Source organism: Bos indicus x Bos taurus, chromosome 9 (genome assembly GCF_003369695.1).
Source record: "Bos indicus x Bos taurus breed Angus x Brahman F1 hybrid chromosome 9, Bos_hybrid_MaternalHap_v2.0, whole genome shotgun sequence".
NCBI lineage: Eukaryota > Metazoa > Chordata > Mammalia > Artiodactyla > Bovidae > Bos > Bos indicus x Bos taurus.
In genome coordinates, this window is record NC_040084.1 from 70199615 (window position 1) to 70218946 (window position 19332).

Below are 19332 nucleotides of genomic sequence, written 5' to 3' on the forward strand. Positions count from 1 at the left end.
AGATCACAGTGAAATGATAAAATTCCCAGTTGTGCAACCAGCCAATTTCTCAGTAACAAGGGCAAAATAAGACATATTTTCATAAATAAGAACTGAAAGTTTCACCATCAGCAGAATTTCAGTAAACTAACTTCCAAATTATATTCTTCAGCATAAAAGGAAGACCAAAGATGCATAAAAGAAAAGAAAGTCTTAAAAAATTATGTATGAAATACACAAAACAATGGCGAATTATTTAAGAAAAAAATGAATTAGAGGCAAAGAAATAGTTGTAATAATGGAAGATAGAACACAACCAAAGATAGAGCAGAGATTAAAAATATTAGAATACTATGAACCTTTAAATTGAGATACTGGAAAATTTTTCAATTCCTGGAAAAAAATAATTCCTAGAAAAAAATAAAACAATAAAAGAATAACCTTATAATAATATTAGTTTTACAATAAGATTAAAAATAATATGATGGAGTTCAGGAAGGCTACCTGAAATGTGGCACCTTGGCATACTGACTATTTTAAGTTGAGGGATCTTTTTTTTTTTTTTTGTAATGATACTCATTCCTTTATTATCGACTGTGTTAATTTGAACAGGCCTGCAGGCTGCTGGCAGCACTGAGCTGCAGGTGCACTTCAGGTAGACAGAGAGATTTTATCCTAAACCAAGAAGACAGAGGGTAATGTTTTATATATATATTTATGTTACATATGTCCCATATCGTCATCTGTATAGAGTGAAAAGAACGGGCCACTGCATTATTAACTGCTGTCCTAAATAATGATCATAGCAACAGATATGGAAATTTGGTCCTAATCAAGGCCTTTACTTTGTCAACCAAGTGTTGGATACATCAAAAAAGAAAAGAAGAGAAAGAGAGAGACAGAGAGACTGATATCCAACCACCCCGGTGGCCTTGTTCCCAGCATATCTTACACCAAGTGTAAAGTGTTCCCTGTGGAGGTAAACACACATACACAAACATTCACACACATACACACATACACAAAAATGTAGGCAGGAGCTCCTCCTCTGGCCACACTTGGGCCCAGCCCTCTGACTGGGGGAGGGGGAAGTTAGGTACATTGTGCCAGAAGACTGTGAGGGTCAAGTGAGCAGACAATGCAGAGTCGATGTGTCCAAGTGATGAATGAGGGTAACACGTGAGGCTTCATCCACAAACAAGAAAGAGGTCAATGGGAGAGGCTGCTCAACACAGGCCTGGAGGTCCCTCTGTGCCCAGGCCACCTGGGAAATTTCTACACAACACTCCTGTCCTAGCCACAGCTGAATCTCTGATCTGAATCCTGAGTCTCAAACCATCTTCTGGGCTCTGATGAAAAATGTTTCCTTGAAGGACAGGAGCCAGTGGCAAATGAATGGCCCAACCACCTGGTGTCATAGTTTACAGCAACAATGACAGCATCATTGACGTAAACCAAACTATAGCTTGGTCGTCAGAGCAGAAACTGAAATGTGTGCAAAAAGGGTTCATTTCTTGATGGAAAGAGAACAACCCAGTCACCCCCCACCGCCACCTCCCACACAGCAAATTTCAGACAGACCTGTCAGTTTCATGCCTTTCCCCAGTGACTAAACTCCTCATATTCTAGTACCTGGAGACTCCATATTAGGTCATTTTGCAATCCCAAACTATGTGTTTCCATTCATGACTACTTCTTCACTCTTTCAAAATATACACTTAAAAGGTAAATCAATGAAAATGAATCTCTCTTTTTGGTAGAAATTTACTGGAGATACCTGGAAACATCTTGGGACGTCACAAAGGGGAGTGAGAGGATTTCCCTGGGGATCAATTTGCACAATGCTGACGGGTCAGTCTTGTCAACGAAACAGGGCCCAACAAATATGATTCAGAAACAGGGGGACTGGGCAGAGTTGGCAGGTTGTGCCTGGCTCTCCATCTCCTGTGCTCCACGACGGGGAGAAGCAATAGATTCTGGTACCTTTGTTTAGCCGGGGGAGAAGAACACTGATCCTCCCACTAGTAGTGGGGATCCAGGCAGCTGCAAGGAATGATGAAAGTGGGAAAGAACAGCATCTCAAAGATGGAGAGTTGGCCTGATTGCTTGTCGGCCAAAGTGACTTCTCAGAGGGGACAGAACCAAATGGATGTCCCCTGATGACTGTCCACACTGTCTCCATTGCTATTCCATATCCTGTAGGTCCCAAAGAGGCAGCAACTGGTGGGTTCACAGTTCCCTTCCACGAGTTGGGAGGGTGGGCAGGAAGCAGTTTGGGAACATATCAGTTCTTGCCAAAGCTGAAAAGCATGGGCTGTGCAGATGAGGTCACTGGAGTCCTTGATAAAGAGCCTGAGAATTGGAAAGAGGCTGTTTGAGGCCCAGAAAGCTGAGAGCGGGGCTCCCTGCATGGGGAGCACAGGCTCACCATCATTAGGATGGATGTCTCCTGTCCTTAGCGCACACCTTGTATTTCTCTAGGCCCCAGAAAGTGCTCAGGAACTGCTTACCTGCGGCATAGGAGGAGACGGAGATTGCAGGGCAAGTCAGATAGAAAAAATAGCCATAGGTACCTGCGTCTTCCCTTCTGCGGGCAACTGACCGGAAGGAGAGTGAGGTCTGACTGGGGCAGGGGGGTCTAAAGTCAGAAGAGGAGGAGGCTGGGCAGTACGCATGGCAGGCTCAGGCAAGGGCTCCTTTCCCACAGGATCTGAGCTCCACGAATAAATAACATTAATTAGATAAAGGAGGCTAAGAGCCAGCAGAGGATGCCTGCCGGGGGTCCCCCCACACACACACATACGCACACATATGCAAGCACATCGAGCTTCAGTGAGATGAGCCTGGGTTGGCAGCCGGTCCCTGGGGTCTGGGGGCACAGGCAGCCCAATAGAAGGTTGTCTGACACTCATGGTCGAACACTGTCGTGGGGAGCAAAGCAGTGGAGGTGGCCAGTGAGGTGTGTGCAGTGCGAGGTGGAGGCCGCTGAGGACTCTGGCACCCAGATCTGGACTTCCGGACTTTAGATGTGGAAGATCTTTCCCAAAGGCTGTCCAACTGCATGAGCCTCTCCATGTGTAGTGCACAGGGGTCTTGTTCTTGGTCATGAGAGAATTCCACCTCAAAGACCACTGGCGGGGACACGTCCGATGCCAGAAACAAGATGTCCTCAGCCCTTACCTGGGGCGGGACCCCCATTGCCATGGCAACCCTAGCATACTGGCTAATAGGCCTCTTGTAGGCCACCGCAGATGTTGGCTGCTTCATTTGGCTGCTACTGGCTCCACTAGGAAGGAGGGGCTGGAACTTCCACTGCTCCTCTCGGCAGTCTAGGAAAAGCCGGTTCATAATCTTGTTCTTCTCCTCAGGGGAGATGAAGCTCTCCATGATCAGGTACCTCTGGGCAGCACCCAGCATGCACTTTACAAGGTTCATCTAATGCAGGCAGAGGACAGGAAAGAGAAGGAAAGTTACATGGCTCAAAATAGCCTGGAATTAAAACTCTCCTCCAGGTCCTCCCCACCATTCTATACAAAACAAAGAACTCTCTCACCTGAAGAAAAGAATGGACATCAAGTTTGATTACAACCAACTCCCAGCCAGTCCCAGCCTCTGGCCGATTTCCAGAATTCCTTGCCCCAGACGTTTAAAAGATAACTAATCCGAACAACCCTGGAGAAGAACAGGCCCCCGCTTAAGACAGTGGATTTCCACATATGTGCCTATATATACTTACTCTTTTCTTGGGTTAGTGCAGCAGCTCACTAATCTGACTGCTGCCCCGTCTCGCCTCTTTAAAGGTGATCTGTTCTTGTAAAGTGCCGGTCTGGTTCTTTCTCCGAACCTCACCTTCTCTAATTCCCTTACTCTACAGAGAAGATACTCCATTGGGCTCCTCCACCATCCCTCGAAGCTGAGGGATCTTGACAAATACTTTGGCCATCTGTTGCAAACAGCTGACTCATGGGAAAAGACCCTAATGCTGGGAAAGTGAGTGAGAGTCGCTCAGTCATGTCCGACTCTTTGTGACCCCATGGACTATACAGTCCGTGGAATTCTCCAGGCCAGAATACTGGAGTGAGTAGCCGTTCCCTTCTCCAGGGGATCTTCCCAACCCAGGGAGGGAACCCAGGTCTCCCATATTGCAGGCGGATTCTTTACCAGCTGAACCACAAGGGAAGCCCAAGAATACTGGAGTGGGTAGCCTATCCCTTCTCCAGTGGATCTTCCTGACCCAGGAACTGAAACAGGGTCTCCTGCATTGCAGGTAGATTCTTTACCAACTGAGCTGTCTGCTGGGAAGATTGAGGCAAACAGAGAAGAGGGTGACAGAAGATGAGACCGGTGGATAGCATCATGATTCATTGGATATGAACTTGGGCAAGCTTTGGGAGACAGAGAGGGAAGGGGAGGTCTGGTGTGCTGCAGTCCATGGGGTCACAGAGAGTCAGACCCAACTTAGCAACTGAACAAAAACAACACCTTGAGAAAATGCCCAAAGCTGCAAGGTCCCTCTGACTTTTTCTTTGCTTTTCCCTCCTGTGAGGTCATAAAACCCTCATGTGGGAAGTGCTTTCCCTACCCAGAGGAAATAAACATCCTTATCTCCAAAGACAAAGAGACACCAAGAATTTGAACCAGCTGTACTATTTTCCTAGTTTACTACACTTATCTCATACTCCTTGACCTCTCATATTTCTACACGAGTGTGACATGGGAGCCATCAAAGACTTCCTATCATAAAATGTCAATAGCCCCAGCTATTCCACAAGTTATCATTTGGAGAAATCTTTTCATAAATGTCCTTATCTTGAGACAGTCACAGTAATCTTCTAACAGCATTACTCATTTAACAAAAAATACCTGAATCTTAAGTGACAATGACAGAAGATATTATAAATAAATAGGAATATGTAGTGACACAGTGGACTAGGATATAGGAATGGAAACAATGAAGCTTTGAAACACATATAGAAGAAAAGTGATAAAATACACTTGGGGTTTCATGATATGAATTGAGTCATATAATATTCAATTTTGTAAGATTCAAAAGCAAGAAAAATTAAATTAAATTATACACCTGTTAGAGATATTTTGGGAATTGTAAAAAGTTAACGATAAAGTCAAAATTCAGGAGAATGGTTACCTTTAGGGATAGAAAGATGAAATTTGGAGAAATACACAAGTATACATAGGCAGTTCCACAGCTATTGATAATACTCTAGTTCATATATCTGAATATGAATATACTGTTTTTATTTTATTATTATGTTTCAGAACTTACATATATTACTTACATTTTATATAGATTAAATATAAAAATTTTATACTCTGTGTATTACAACTAAAAGCAACAAAATTATTACAATAAAACACAAAAATAACCACAATGTTCTCACCATCAGTGATAAGCTTGGTTAATATTTTCCTGTATTTTCTTCAAGTACACACGTGCTCACACACACATTTCTCATTTTATTTTGTAAATAAGATCATATTTTTTAAACAATTAGATATTTTCTCTTTTTATTAATACTATTGTGGAATTTTTCTTTTTTCCTTAGGAAGTGCTTTAAGACATAATCTAAGGGCTATATTATTTCCCATTATCTGAATCATCATGGCTTATATATCCAGCACATCAGTTTTGACATTGAATTATATTCTTTTATTCTTGTGTTGTTGTGACTGGGAGGCACATTCTTGTATTAGCCCTTTGTATGTACAACTTTGATTATTCCTTACTGTAAATTTCTAGATGTAGAATTGCTGAATCAAAGTACACAGATTTAGGAGGTCAAAGTGACCTTTATTTTAGACTGCACCCTTAAGTATGAGTCACAGTTTTTCCTCTCCCACATATTGTGGTATTAAATACCACAATGTAGATTCTGGGATGAATAATAAACCTAGTCAATGGAGAAATCAACATACCATTTTCTCATCTTTCTGTCTTCTGTGTTCCATTCGTATATGTAAACAAACCACTACAGGTCATCAAGTTTTGGGAAAAAACCAACAAGAATAAAAAAAGAAACCAATACCCTAGGAAAAAGAAAGAAGCCTTCTAAAAGGGAAATTTAAAATAATCATCCTCAACAGGTTCCAGGGACCAGGGTATCAATAAAACCAAAATATGCTTCTATGAAAAAAGAAAATCCAGATCACCAGAAGTTTTCTTGGAATTCAAATTTCTGCTTCTAGAAGTGAAAACTTGATTGTGGAAATGAAATCATTCATAAAGAGACTGAATGAAAGAACAGTCCTGGTAGAAGATCTAGTCACATTAAGGAAAATTTCTCAGAATGAAAAGCAAAATGAGAGAAATAAAGATTAGATGATGGATATATTAAACTATTTTATATATATATATATATATAATAGCATTAGTAATGGATAGTGGAATGCAGTATACAATGGAAGAATTTTAAGCATGTGGACAGAAAATAAGGACAAATATATTCACTATATATATATATATATATATGAGGGTATCCATGTGTGTATCTGGTTAAACAGTTAAGTGTGTAATATGGCTAAATCACTTTTACTTTCAGAAAACAGTTTCTTATAGAATTATTTCCCATCATGGGAATCACATAGGTTCCTAGAAATCACAAGATGCAGTTTTATACAGGCTGAAAATGTGGGTAGCATGGAGTTTCAGGCATATTCTGATATCTCTGTGATTACAGAAAGGCAGTGCTTAGGTCATTGGGAAGATGGTCGGTTTTTCAACTTCTTCAAAGGTTCAGATTTACAAAGATTCTGCATAGTTTTAATTTCATTCCAAACCAAGTCTCCTTTTTGGTGACTTGGAAACCAAAGAGCACAGAGAATTTCATTTGCATGTCAAGCTCCCTGTAATCCACTTTGGTTTTTATCATTATGCAATCTGAGTATCTACACAAGGATTTTTCATAAAGACTTGTGCTTCCTCCAATATATAAATGGTCAACTTGATGGCCCCAGTCTTCCAAAATAAGACCCCAAACACCACTGAAACCTAACAGGAATACCAAGAAGTCCACTAATACTCATGCTTTTCAACCACAGAGACATGCTATTCAGTAAAAAAGAACCTTTAGCCTACTCTCACTCTTAGAAACAAGAACTTAGGTTGATGGCACACACCATTTCCGACAAAATGAGAATACCTAAAACCACCAACTAAAGTTGTCAGCTCCAGAAATGAGGATTAGGTTATGGAGAAAATAAAAATATTAAATAAAGTGACTCTGATAAATATTGACTTTCTGGCAAGTTTGGATCTCTTCATGCTAAATAAAAATATGAGGTTTCTTAGTGACACTGACCTATGAAGTCATCTCCAATAATGTTATAATACATTGGACAAGAAACACAAAACACATGAATCTTCTAACTGTGCCAGATGATTACAACAGCCTTCAACTAATTCTCTCCATATTATGCTTTCCTTTTGCCAATTACCAACCACTTCCTCAGTATGGTTTCTTAGTTTATAGGAACTCCAAGCTGTTTATGTCATAAACTTAAAGAATAACAACCACTAACAGAAAGTATAAACAAAATATATTCATGATGTGACATCCTGTGTTGGGAAATTAAAGTGAAAATGAACACAAAATTACTGAAAAATGTTGAGAGAAAGTTTATTGGTTGGGTTAAGTTTATCAAATTCCACTCTGGAAATTCTAATTCCTATCTTCCAACTCATTTCTGACCTCTTGTAAACAAAGGTCAGGGGTTTCTCAGCATTTTTCTCTTTCTCTTCTAAATTAGGTTTCATTCAATTTATCATCATATTCTTCTACAGGAAATGACAATTGTTAATACAATATTCCTATACTCTGCCCAAGTATGTCTCCAGGTAAATAACATCATAAATGATAGAAATTTTGACTATGTATATGCCCAGTGAAAAACACAATGGCTGAGGGCAGGTTATGGTATATGGAAGAACGAATAGAAATAGGAGAAGCGGGCCTTCCCTGGCCATCCACAATGCAGGGGACACAGGTTCAACCCTTGGTGGAGGAACTAAGATTCCACATGCTGCAAGGCATAACCAAAAAAGAAAAAAAAATAATAAAATAAAATAGAAAAAGCAAGGAATTACCCCTGTTCTCAAAGAACTGTTTACTAGAGGAAAAGGACACATTCAAAAACAAGTTCCAGAAGTCTTGGGTGTAAAAATAGGTGAAGGTAGAGAGAGGGATGGAGAAGGCAATGGCACCCCACTCCAGTACTCTTGCCTGGAATATCCCATGGATGGAGGAGCCTGGTAGGCTGCAGTCCATGGGGTCGCTAAGAGTCAGACATGACTGAGCGACTTCACTTTCGCTTTTCACTTTCATGCACTGGAGAAGGAAATGGCAACCCACTCCAGTGTTCTTGCCTTGAGAATCCCAGGGATGGGGGAGCCTGGTGGGCTGCCATCTATGGGGTCGCACGGAGTCGGACACGACTGAAGTGACTTAGCAGAGAGAGAGAGAGTACTAAGTCATAGTGGGTATAGAACTAGATTTTGACATTTGAATGTTGATTTTATGGCATGAACTTTTAAAAAGTCCTACTCCATTGCCAGGGCTTCTCTGGTAGCTCAGACAGGAAAGAACCTACCTGCAATGCAGAGTCCCAGTTTCAATCCCTGGGTCAGGAAGATTCCCTGGAGAAGGGAATGGCAACCCACTCCAGTATTCTTGCCTGGAGAACTCCATAGACAGAGAAGGCTGGCAGGCTATATAGTCCATGGGTTCACAAAGAGTTGGACATGACTGAGTGACTAACACTTTCACTTTCACTTTTTCCACTGCCAAAATAGACTGATATTCTATATCTGACAGAACAGGTCACTTTTAATTTCTTAGCCATGGTATAATGGATGATATAGGATGCTCTCTTGGATTTCAGGAAAGCCAGCTCTACATGAAGTCAAAACATATGTATAATTTCTAGCTCCAGCCAACTGGATGTAATACATAATTGCAAAAAATGTCATTTATTCCATTTCCATCAAAAATTCTGACTTTAATATTGACAAAATAATTGTTGAAATTTATCAAAGAAAAACAATCTATCACAGCAATTTTCTTAATATTATGGAGATAAAATGATTGATCGATTGAACTCAGCCACTTGTGGTTTTATAGGAACATGATCCTGGCTTCATAGCTTTCTTCTTTTCCAATTCAATTTATGATTCATTTCATAACCATGAGAATGTAGTAAACCAGTGCCCCATTTATCAGTGGTTTAGCAGTCATTTCTTTCTGGATATTGAATAAATCAGTTGAATTGGTAAGACTGGAGTAAAAAGTGATACCAAAATGCAAAATAGTCACAAAACAGATCTGCTGTCTGTCCTCTTCTACCATGTAACAATCTATATTTTCCCAAGCAAGTCACTTCAGCAAGTCCAAGGGGATCCCTGGTGAATGAAACAGAGTCAACATCTGTTTCTGCTGACTTCTCTACAATAAAAAGAAATTAAATGAATATAGTTTAGTAGAGGTTTATTTTGCTTGGGTTTGTCTTTGGTTTGGTTTGTTTTAATTGAAAAGACAGAAAAACCTGTGTTCTAGGTCTAGTCTAGGTATACATCCTGGTCCCATTGAATGACATTGTGTACATCTTACTCTCTCTGTGTGCCTCCATCTTCTAATCTGTAAAACAGAAGTTGTACTAGATCTCTCTGGTCTTTTGTAGCTCAAAATTCTGTTTTTGGGAAAAAAAGAAAAAGAAGTGCCTCTAGGCTTCTAATTTGAATGCCAGGCTTTAGCCTGATGTGAATTAAACTGTCTGGGTTATAAACCAACTACAAAACAAAGTTTGTAATGGAAACAGCAAGTGACCCTTGGCTGCAGTTAAGCTAACAGTTCCCGCTATAATATTCAGTTACCACTCATATCCCTGGGCAGCAACTGGCATGTTATGTAACAGTGACTATTGCAGGATTACCCAATCCTTTCAACTAACCCTAATTGTACAGTCTGCTTGTGGCTCCTGTAATACCTGGTTCTCTTCAATGACACACTCCAGGGTATATGTGGCTGACACCACCAAACCCAGCTCTTACTGGCTTAAAATAACAGTTATGTGCAACTTTGCAAGCAATATCCTTTTTAGAGTACATTATTTTTGCTTTTTTTTCCTGCCTCTTTCTAACTGGCAGTGACATGCTGCCTAAAATTACCTAGCACTAGGAAAAATTCTAACAAATAATAAAATGCACCCAGTGCTGGTACAGTGCATACCATCTTCTAAGGCACAGACCAAGTAAGGAGCTCCAGCTGAAAAGATCTAGAGAAAGGGCAGAGAAAGATGATTTAAATTAACTACAACGAATCTTCAATCGAATGGAACTGATACTTTTTTTCTCTTTGAATTTAACATGTACTCCCTATATTACATATAAAAGTTTTAACTCTCCGGAAAAGAAAAATTAGTGGAAAATTTAGAAGAAAAGTAACATCACAAAATAGAACTGGATCGCTAGGTAAATATGTCTGACACTTAAGATGAAATATTTATTTCAAGGTTGAATATCATATAAAAGTTTACTTATTACAAACAATCTAAATACATGTCCCTCAAAATAGAACAATCCAAGAATATATTTCTCAAAACGGTTAATTTTTCTGCTTATAAAAGTTTTACATTTCTATTTTAGAAAACAAAATATCAAAACAAATAACAACTTATCAATTAATCTTGTGTACTTTATCAATCCACATTATAGTAACATAAAAATATTACACGTGCAATTTTGTATACTGATTTTGTTAATAGTCACTGTCACATAAGCAGTTATCTATATTTTAGATCTTTGTGAATCATATTGTAAACGGATATGCATTTTTATACTCATGCACATTCAAGTGCTTAAATTTCATATTGTAAACAATTTTATATTATGTATTATTTTATGAAGATTGATGCACTAAATATCTTTTTGCAAACATTTTTCCTTGAATTTCTTATTGTTTATTCTTTAAGTTTTAATACAGCTTAAGCTACATTTCTTAAACTATTTATACAGACTGCCAACTAAATATAAAATCTGGAGCTAAAATGTTAAATTTAAGATTATTTTCCATCCACTAGAGGAAACCCTTTTAGTCAAATCTCTGATTTTTCCAATTGTCATGTACGGATGTGAGAGTTGGACCATAAAGAAGACTGCATGCCAAAGAACTGATGCTTTCAAATTGTGGTGCTAGAGAAGACTCTTGAAAGTCCCTTGGACTGCAAGGAGATCCAACAAGCTAATCTTAATGGAAATCAACCCTGAAATTTCATTGGAAGGACTGATGCTGAAGCTGAAACAGCAATACTTTGGCTACCTGATGCAAAGAGCAGGCTCACTGGAAAAGCCCCTGATGCTGGGAAAGATTTGAAGACAAAATGAAAAGACAGCAGCAGAGGATGAGATGGCTAGATAGCATCACTGACACAATGGACATGAATCTGAGCAAACTCCAGGAAGTAGTGAAGGACAGAGAAGCCAGGCATGCTGCAGTTCACAGAGTGACAAAGAGTCAGACAGGACTGAGTAACTGAGCAGCAACAACAATGTGATACAAAGTGTTGGTACACTTGTGTACTTTATATTTCAAGTCAATATTTTGAATATGCTAAATTTTAAAAACTATCCAGAAAAAGAAGTAATATCCACATGAATTACATTAGATAAAAATATTAATGTAAAGCAAGGTTTATAAATGACAACCATATAATGACTTGGCTGTGGACACATTTTTTAACATACTAAAAAAAATTGCCAATATCATTTGGAAAAGCAAGAGAATTCCAGAAAAACATCTACTTCTGCTTCTTTGACTATGCTAAACCCTTTGATTGTGTGGATAACAAAAAACTGTGGAAAATTCTCCAAGAGATGGGTGTAACAGACCACGTTACCTGCCTCCTGTGAGACCTGTATGCAAAACCAATACAATATTGTAAAGTAATTAGCCTCCAATTAAAATAAATTAAAAAAAAAAAGAAGCAACAGTTAGAATCAGACATGGAACAATGGACTAGTTCAAAATTTGGAAAGGATTATACCAAGGCTGTATATTGTCATGCTGCTTACTTAACTTATATGCAGAGTACATCATGCAAAATACTGGGCTGGATGAAGCACAAGCTGGAATCAAGACTGCCAGGAGAAATATCAATAACCTCAGATATACAGATTGTACCACTTTTTATGACAGAAAATGAAGAGCCTCTTGATGAAAGTGAAAGAGGAGAGTGAAAAAGCTGGCTTTCAATATTCAAAAAACTAAGATCATGGCATCCAATTCCATCACTTCATGACAAATAGATGGGGATACAATGGAAACAGTGACACACTATTTTCTGGGCTCAAAAATCACTGCAGATGGTGACTGCAGCCATGAAATTTAAAGACATTTGCTCCTTGGAAGAAAAGCTATGACCAACCTAGGCAGCATATTAAAAAGCAGAATTACTTTGCCGACAAAAGTCTGTCTAGTCAAAGCTATGGTTTTTCCAGTAGTCATGTATGGAACATGGACCATAAAGAAGGCTGAGCACTGAAGAATTGATGCTTTTGAACTATGGTATTGGAGAAGACTCTTGAGAGTCCCTTGGACTGTAAGGAGATCAAACAAGTCAATCCTAAAGGAAATCAGTCCTGAATATTCATTGGAAGGACTGATGTTGAAGCTGAAGCTCCAATATTTTGGCCAGCTGATGCAGGGGGCCAACTCACTGGAAAAGACCCTGATGCTGGAAAAGATTGAGGGCAGGAGGAGAAGGGGGTGACAGAGAACGAGATGATTGGATGTGATCGTCAATTCAATGGACATGAGTTTGAGCAAGCTCCAGGAGATGGAGGACAAGGAAGCCTGGAGTGTTGCAGTTTATGGGGTGGCAAGGAACAACAACAACAAAAATAAAAATTGCCAGTATCATGAGAACTTCCCACTATCAAAATTACGTATGTATCTGCACTTACAAACCATATTGTGTTCATTTTTTCTTTTCTTTTCAATGAGAGTTTTACTTTTCCTTCTTTCTGAAACAAATTCCTTGTTTCTTGTCTTGCTCCCAACTCTTCCCTGCTTTCAGGGATTTTGCTCCACTGTTTACTGCCTCTCTGTATCTAAAGTCCCTCTTTCCTCCTGGAATTTCTCATCAGTATTTAAAAGGTGTACGAGCCCCTACTATTTTTTAAGATTTTCCTCAGTCTCTACCTTTCCTCTAGTTATTAGCTTGTTTTCCCTCACTTTGACAGGCAAATATTTTTTAAAATATCTGCATGGTTTCCCAGGTGGAGCTAGTGTTAAAGAATCCTCCTGACAATGCAGGAGAAGCAAGAGAGGTGAGTTCAGTCCTTGTGGTGGGAAGATCCCCTGGAGTAGGAAATGGCAATCCACTCCAGTATTCTTGCCTGGAAAATACTGTGGGCAGAGGAGCCTGGTGGACTACAGTCCATAGGGTCACAAAGAATCAAACATGACTGAGTTGACCAAACATGTTTTCATACTGACCTTCATTGTCCAATCACACCACAAGTCACTTTTATGTGGCTTCTACTTCTCTCATTCCATAGCTCTTGTCAAAACTTAATTTTCCTTTTACATGTCATCTCTGGCCAATCTTTTTATATCTCTTTGTGTTTTCCTTCTTTTATCCTTTACATAAGGATGTTCCTTGGGATTTTGCCTTTTGTCTTATCTCTTCTCATTCTACCCACTCCTCCTGAGTGATCTCACTTACTCCCATGATTTTAAGTATATTTTATAAGGCAGTGAATCCCAGAGCTTAATTTCTGGCATAGATCTCTTTAGATTCAGAAATGTATATCCATCTACCTACTACTCCTCTCCATTTAGAGATTCCTGAAGTACTTGAAACTTAACATGTACAGAGTGAAATGTGTGTTCTTCATCCCAGTCTTGCTTTTTCCCTTGTTCTTTTGCTTCTTTCCAGTGAATGGCACCATCAATCATCTAGTCCCTCAAGGCAGGAACTTTGACACTATTCTGCATTATTTTCCTCCCCATATTCTAGTTTTTGGTGGTTTGGTCCATGTATAATTATTTTTAGGTAGCCCTCTCAGATTGTACAGGTTGCAATTAAATGCCTGTCCTATGTGACACAAGAATATTCCTGTTTCCTCTATCATAGCCTCACTAACACAAATAAATTTGTCAATTTGCACATCTATATCCACGAGACCCATAGCTTTATGCCTATGTTTTCTCTCTTGTATTCTTCATACATAGCCATGTCTGCCATGCAGTGTGTACTCAAGAAATATCTGTTAAAAAAATAAATAATCATCTATTATGCTCTAGTTGCTGAAAGGGAAAGTAGTAATAATTTTGATATTGAATAGCAAATGCTTATTATACAATCTTTAAATATATCAAAACATAATAGGTTTTATCAGCAAATATATGATGATGACATTTATCAGTATCTTTATAATAAAATATTTTTCTTATACCAAACAGTCCTCCATACCCCTACAGAGTCTGTTATACTACATTTTTCCAAAAAGTTCTAGACGTTCAGTTGTGCCTGTTTACCCCGCAGTGGTAGATTTACTCTTGGTCTGTCAAGCTTTCGCCCATGTAACTCTATCTTCCTGGAATGGTTGAGTCAACTCAGGATTTGTATCTGACCTGAAAGCAAATCTCTGTAAGCTTTCCAGATATCAAATAGATTGCCTGATACTGAAGTTCTGCTTATTAAAAATTCCCTGCCATGGGTAGTCTTTCTTGACCATTCAGATTCTCTCTCATGGAAAGAGACATACAGAGTCAGTCAGTTATGGTCGAAGCCCCCCAAGGGACTGTTGGATTTTCAATGGCCATAGATTGTTAGAACATTCATGGTATTCTTAATGGCAATGACTTGAGTCCAGACTTTGTGGCTGCCAAGGCAGAGCTCTGATGCCTTTTTCCCCTGAAGTATCAGTATGATTGGTCAAAGACTATCTACCTCTAGTTAAGCTAAAACATGAGTCTAAAATCTGCCAGTTACTATAATGTTTTGTTTTTGTCACAGTTTGCTACCCTCCATCTTTAAATTTTGAATACTATATTGTTAAGTAAACAGTCAACTTTGTACATTTATGTCAGTAAACTTTGTCATCAACATTAAGCATTCATTCAGCTTTTGTTCACAATTATACATTCCCTTATGACATAGTTTTTACTTTTTCCTTAAGCCTGCCACTGAAACTAGAAGATCCCCATTTAAACCTTTTTCCAAAATCCTATAATTTTATAAATAGAAAAGCAAGTTGAAAAAGTGAAATATAATGTTATTTTAAAAGAGCACGCTTATCTATTTGCTAGAAAAAAGGTCCTTAAAAGTATCAACTGATCCTAAATAGGGATCAAAATTTATTTCCAACATAAGTAGAAGTGGAGATTTGGATGCTCAGCAGACTGCTCTGTTCTTGTCAGAGGAGCCTAGTGCTGGCTCTGGAGAAGATGTTCTTATTTGTATGCTTCAGATTTGACTCATCAGTTGGCAATATGCAAGCCATGCACTTGCATTATATAGAGTTCATGGAGAAGGAAATTTCGGGCTGAGTGTCTGTAGCTAGGATTCCCTCTCGCACAGCAGCTCCTGAGAAGATTGATGTTAACTTGCCTGCCAATGGAGGAGTCATATGAGTTGAAGATTTGATCCCTGGGAAGGGAAGATCCCTTAGAGAAGGGAATGGCAACCCACTCCAGTATTCTTGCCTGGAGAATCCCATGGACAAAGGAGCCTGGCGGAGTACAGTCCAGAGGGTTGCAAAAAATCAGACATGACTGAAGTGACTTAGCACACATGCACACAGTCAGATGCATGTATAGACTATACCCTGCCTAATCTTTACATCATCTAAGATATTATACTTTAGTATTTTCAAAAGAATTGTATTTCTAAGAGGTTTGAAATAGACATGGAAAGATAGTGCATATTTTCTACTAATGAACTTCATGAATGCAATTGTCTGTGTGATGACATATTGAGGCTTTCTAATTGAATTTTTGTCCTGATGTGGCTTTAAAAGGGGGTTTATTTTGTATATATATGTTTAGGACTCTCTGATTTTGGTGAGTTGTTAATTCAGGGGAATTCAGAGCAGAAGAACTCACATTGGTTGGTGAATTCTTAAGTAGGTGAACTTGATAGAACCAATCAGATTACCTCCACTTAGCTCTGAACACCTGGATGCTTATTGTTTAATTGTGTATATTTTATTTTTAAGATAACTTTTTGTGTGTTTATTAGAAGTCTGTTCAAAAGGAGCACTCTTAAAAGCACCAAATGTAAGTAAAACAAAACTGTGCTGTAGACTAGAAAAAATTGTTACTTGGACTTGTAAAAAAAAAAAAAATAGACATACCACATGTAAGGATAAAATTCTCAGTGGGAGACAGAACCCAAACACCAAACACCCTGCTAAAGGACATACAGGTGGTAAATTTCTGCCCTTGTTTGGCACTGGTCGAATATGAAGTTGCACATAAAACAGCTTAGCCATTGGATGACTTTTATTACCTATCCAAGTGAAAATGCACATTTTTAGGGCAAGACAGGCTGAAATGTAAGAGCATACAGTACAAACTGTACACTAATAAAATTTTGTCTTGTGTGTGGGTTGGAGGTATGAACTCTCACAGCTAGACCAAGTTGTAATCAAATTCCTGGCTTTGGGATCTTTTTTATCCTTTTTAATAGCTCAAGGATAATATTGGAGAAGACTCTTGAGAGTCCCTTGGACTGCAAGAAGGTCCAACCAGTCCATTGTAAAGGAGATCAGTCCTGGGTGTTCTTTGGAAGGACTTATGCTAAAGCTGAAACTCCAGTACTTTGGCCACCTCATGCGAAGAGTTGACTCATTGGAAAAGACCCTGATGCTGGGAGGGATTGGGGGCAGGAGGAGAAGGGGACAACAGAGGATGAGATGGCTGGATGGCATCACCGACTCGATGGACATGAGTTTGAGTAAACTCTGGGAGTTGGTGATGGACAGGGAGGCCTGGCGTGCTGCAGTTCATGGGGTCACAAAGAGTCAGACAAGACTTGAGTGACTGAACTGAACCGAACTGAATCTCTGATACTGTAAATATAGTCTTAAAATCTGAATTATAGAGTAAAAAGTGGAAATGATAATAATATTGTAATAAAAAATCTGAATTAACCTTTGGAAAGCAGAAGACTATTTTCCAAATCAGGAAAATAGTTAGTCAGGAGTCTGTTTTAATTTGGAATAGATTTCTACCTAAGACAATGGCAAAACAAAACAAACAAAAAACCTCAGAGCAACCACACATACCAACAAACAAACCCCCCCCCCAAAAAAAGCCCAATGATAATGTATATCTGGCACTATTTATGTCTATTTTTGAGTAGGATAAGCCATTTAATATAGGAACTAACTATGCCTGTCAAGCGAGGCTCAGATCAGATCAGATCAGATCAGTCGCTCAGTTGTGTCCGACTCTTTGCGACCCCATGAATCACAGCACGCCAGGCCTCCCTGTCCATCACCAACTCCTGGATATAGTAAGAAAAGCAGCACAGCCAAAGCCAGGATGTCATCAGTAATAAAACCCTCTCTTCAGGGGTTCCCTGATGGCTCAGTAGTAAAGAATCCATTTGCAGTGCAGGAGACAGGAGATGCGAGTTCAATCCCTAGATCAGGAAGATCCCCTGGAGGAGGAAATGGTAAGCCAGCCCAGTATTCTTGCCTGAAAAAAATCCCATGGACAGAGGACTGGTACAGTCCAGAGGGTTTCAAAGAGATGGATGTGACTGAGCACCACTGTGTCTCATATATATCAGGTAATATGGCTTCGGATAATGTGATCTGAACACAGTAGCTGATTCAAATAACCAATAATCCCACTATAGATCAACTTCAATAACTGTTTTAAGGCTGTAAAATGAGAGGGAAAAAATCAAGTCCCCAGTATCTTATGAGCATGATGACCCCTAAAAGGTTTGGATAGTTTTCTGCACAGAGAGTAATGTTCTCATAGATACCACTGAGCTTAGCTTCTTGAAGAGCAAAGATGTGTTTGTTTTACCACCAGCACCTAGCAGAGTGCCTTTCATTTTGAGTTTCTAGACAAAAGTTTATTCAATTAACATACCAAGAATTTTGGAAGTTTAGATAAAGTAGCTCTCTGGATAACTATGAGGTTTTAGGAGACCTCTTTAAATCAGTGCATTATTCATAGCCTCAATTGAAAAGATCATTTAAATCAAGGCATGACTGAGACATAAAAGAAATTAACACAATAAGTAGACTGAGTTTATTTTAGAGTCCTTTTCTGCCATACTTTCTTAAGATGTAGTAAACTTCACTTTTCAGAGACCACATAAAGGCATTTTCCTGTATAAAAGTTCATATTCAAGCATAAATTATCAAATATTATTAGTTAAAATATAATTAGTAAATAACAATAATTTATTATAAATCATTAGTTCATGATTATGCAAGTACTTATTGAGACACATTCTAGGGATGTAAAGGTAAATGAGAGGAGACATAATTCTACTTTTCATGAAAATTCTAGTTTAGTGTTCAACAAAACTTTCTATTTTTTGTTATGGAAACTTTCAAACATACAAACATGTGAAGAGAACACTTTATGGAACCCAAGATACCTATTACTTGCTCTCAGTGGTTATCTCCATATGGACTCTCTATCCCACACTAGCCTGATTATTTTGAAGTAAATCTCTGACATCAATTGTTTTATCTTAAAATATTTTAGTTTGTATCTGTTAAAGACAGTAATTCTCTAAGAAAGCTATAATACCCATCATTACACATAAATAGACGCTAATATAATAGTTATTTAATGCCATAAAGAAAGAATCATTGTTCTTGTTTCAGTTCAGTCTCTCAGTCGTGTCCAACTCTTTGAGACCCCATGAATCGCAGCACTCAAGGCCTCCCTGTCCATCACCATCTCCCAGAATTCACTCAGACTCACGTCCATCGAGTCAATGATGCCATCCAAGCATCCCATCCTCTGTCGTCCCCTTCTCCTCCTGCCCCCAATCCCTCCCAGCATCAGAGTCTTTTCCAATGAGTCAACTCTTTGCATGAGGTGGCCAAAGTACTGGAGTTTCAGCTTTAGCATCATTCCTTCCAAAGAACACCCAGGACTGATCTCCTTTAGAATGGACTGGTTGGATCTCCTTGCAGTCCAAGGGACTCTCAAGAGTCTTCTCCAACACCACAGTTCAAAAGCATCAATTCTTCGGCGCTCAGCTTTCTTCACAGTCCAACTCTCACATCCATACATGACCACTGGAAAAACCATAGCCTTGACTAGACGGACCTTTGTTGGCAAAATAATGTCTCTGCTTTTG

At 39.0% G+C, this 19332-nt stretch overlaps 2 protein-coding genes across 7 annotated transcripts in view; one reads left to right on the forward strand and one right to left on the reverse strand.

The window, feature by feature from the left end:
• The window catches only part of LOC113898430, a 276016-nt gene that overhangs the window by 243268 nt on the left and 13416 nt on the right, over window positions 1–19332 (forward strand). The window lies entirely within an intron of this gene.
• LOC113898429 (kinesin-like protein KIF3C) lies at window positions 531–3416 on the reverse strand. The gene has a single exon (XM_027551565.1). It carries the CDS (start codon window positions 3412–3414, stop codon window positions 2809–2811), a length of 606 nt encoding a protein of 201 aa, XP_027407366.1. The 5' UTR covers window positions 3415–3416; the 3' UTR covers window positions 531–2808.

Bases quoted from the DNA above. Each gene is read 5' to 3' on its own strand.
- LOC113898429 (XM_027551565.1), bottom strand. From the start codon at position 3,414: ATGAACCTTGTAAAGTGCATGCTGGGTGCTGCCCAGAGGTACCTGATC.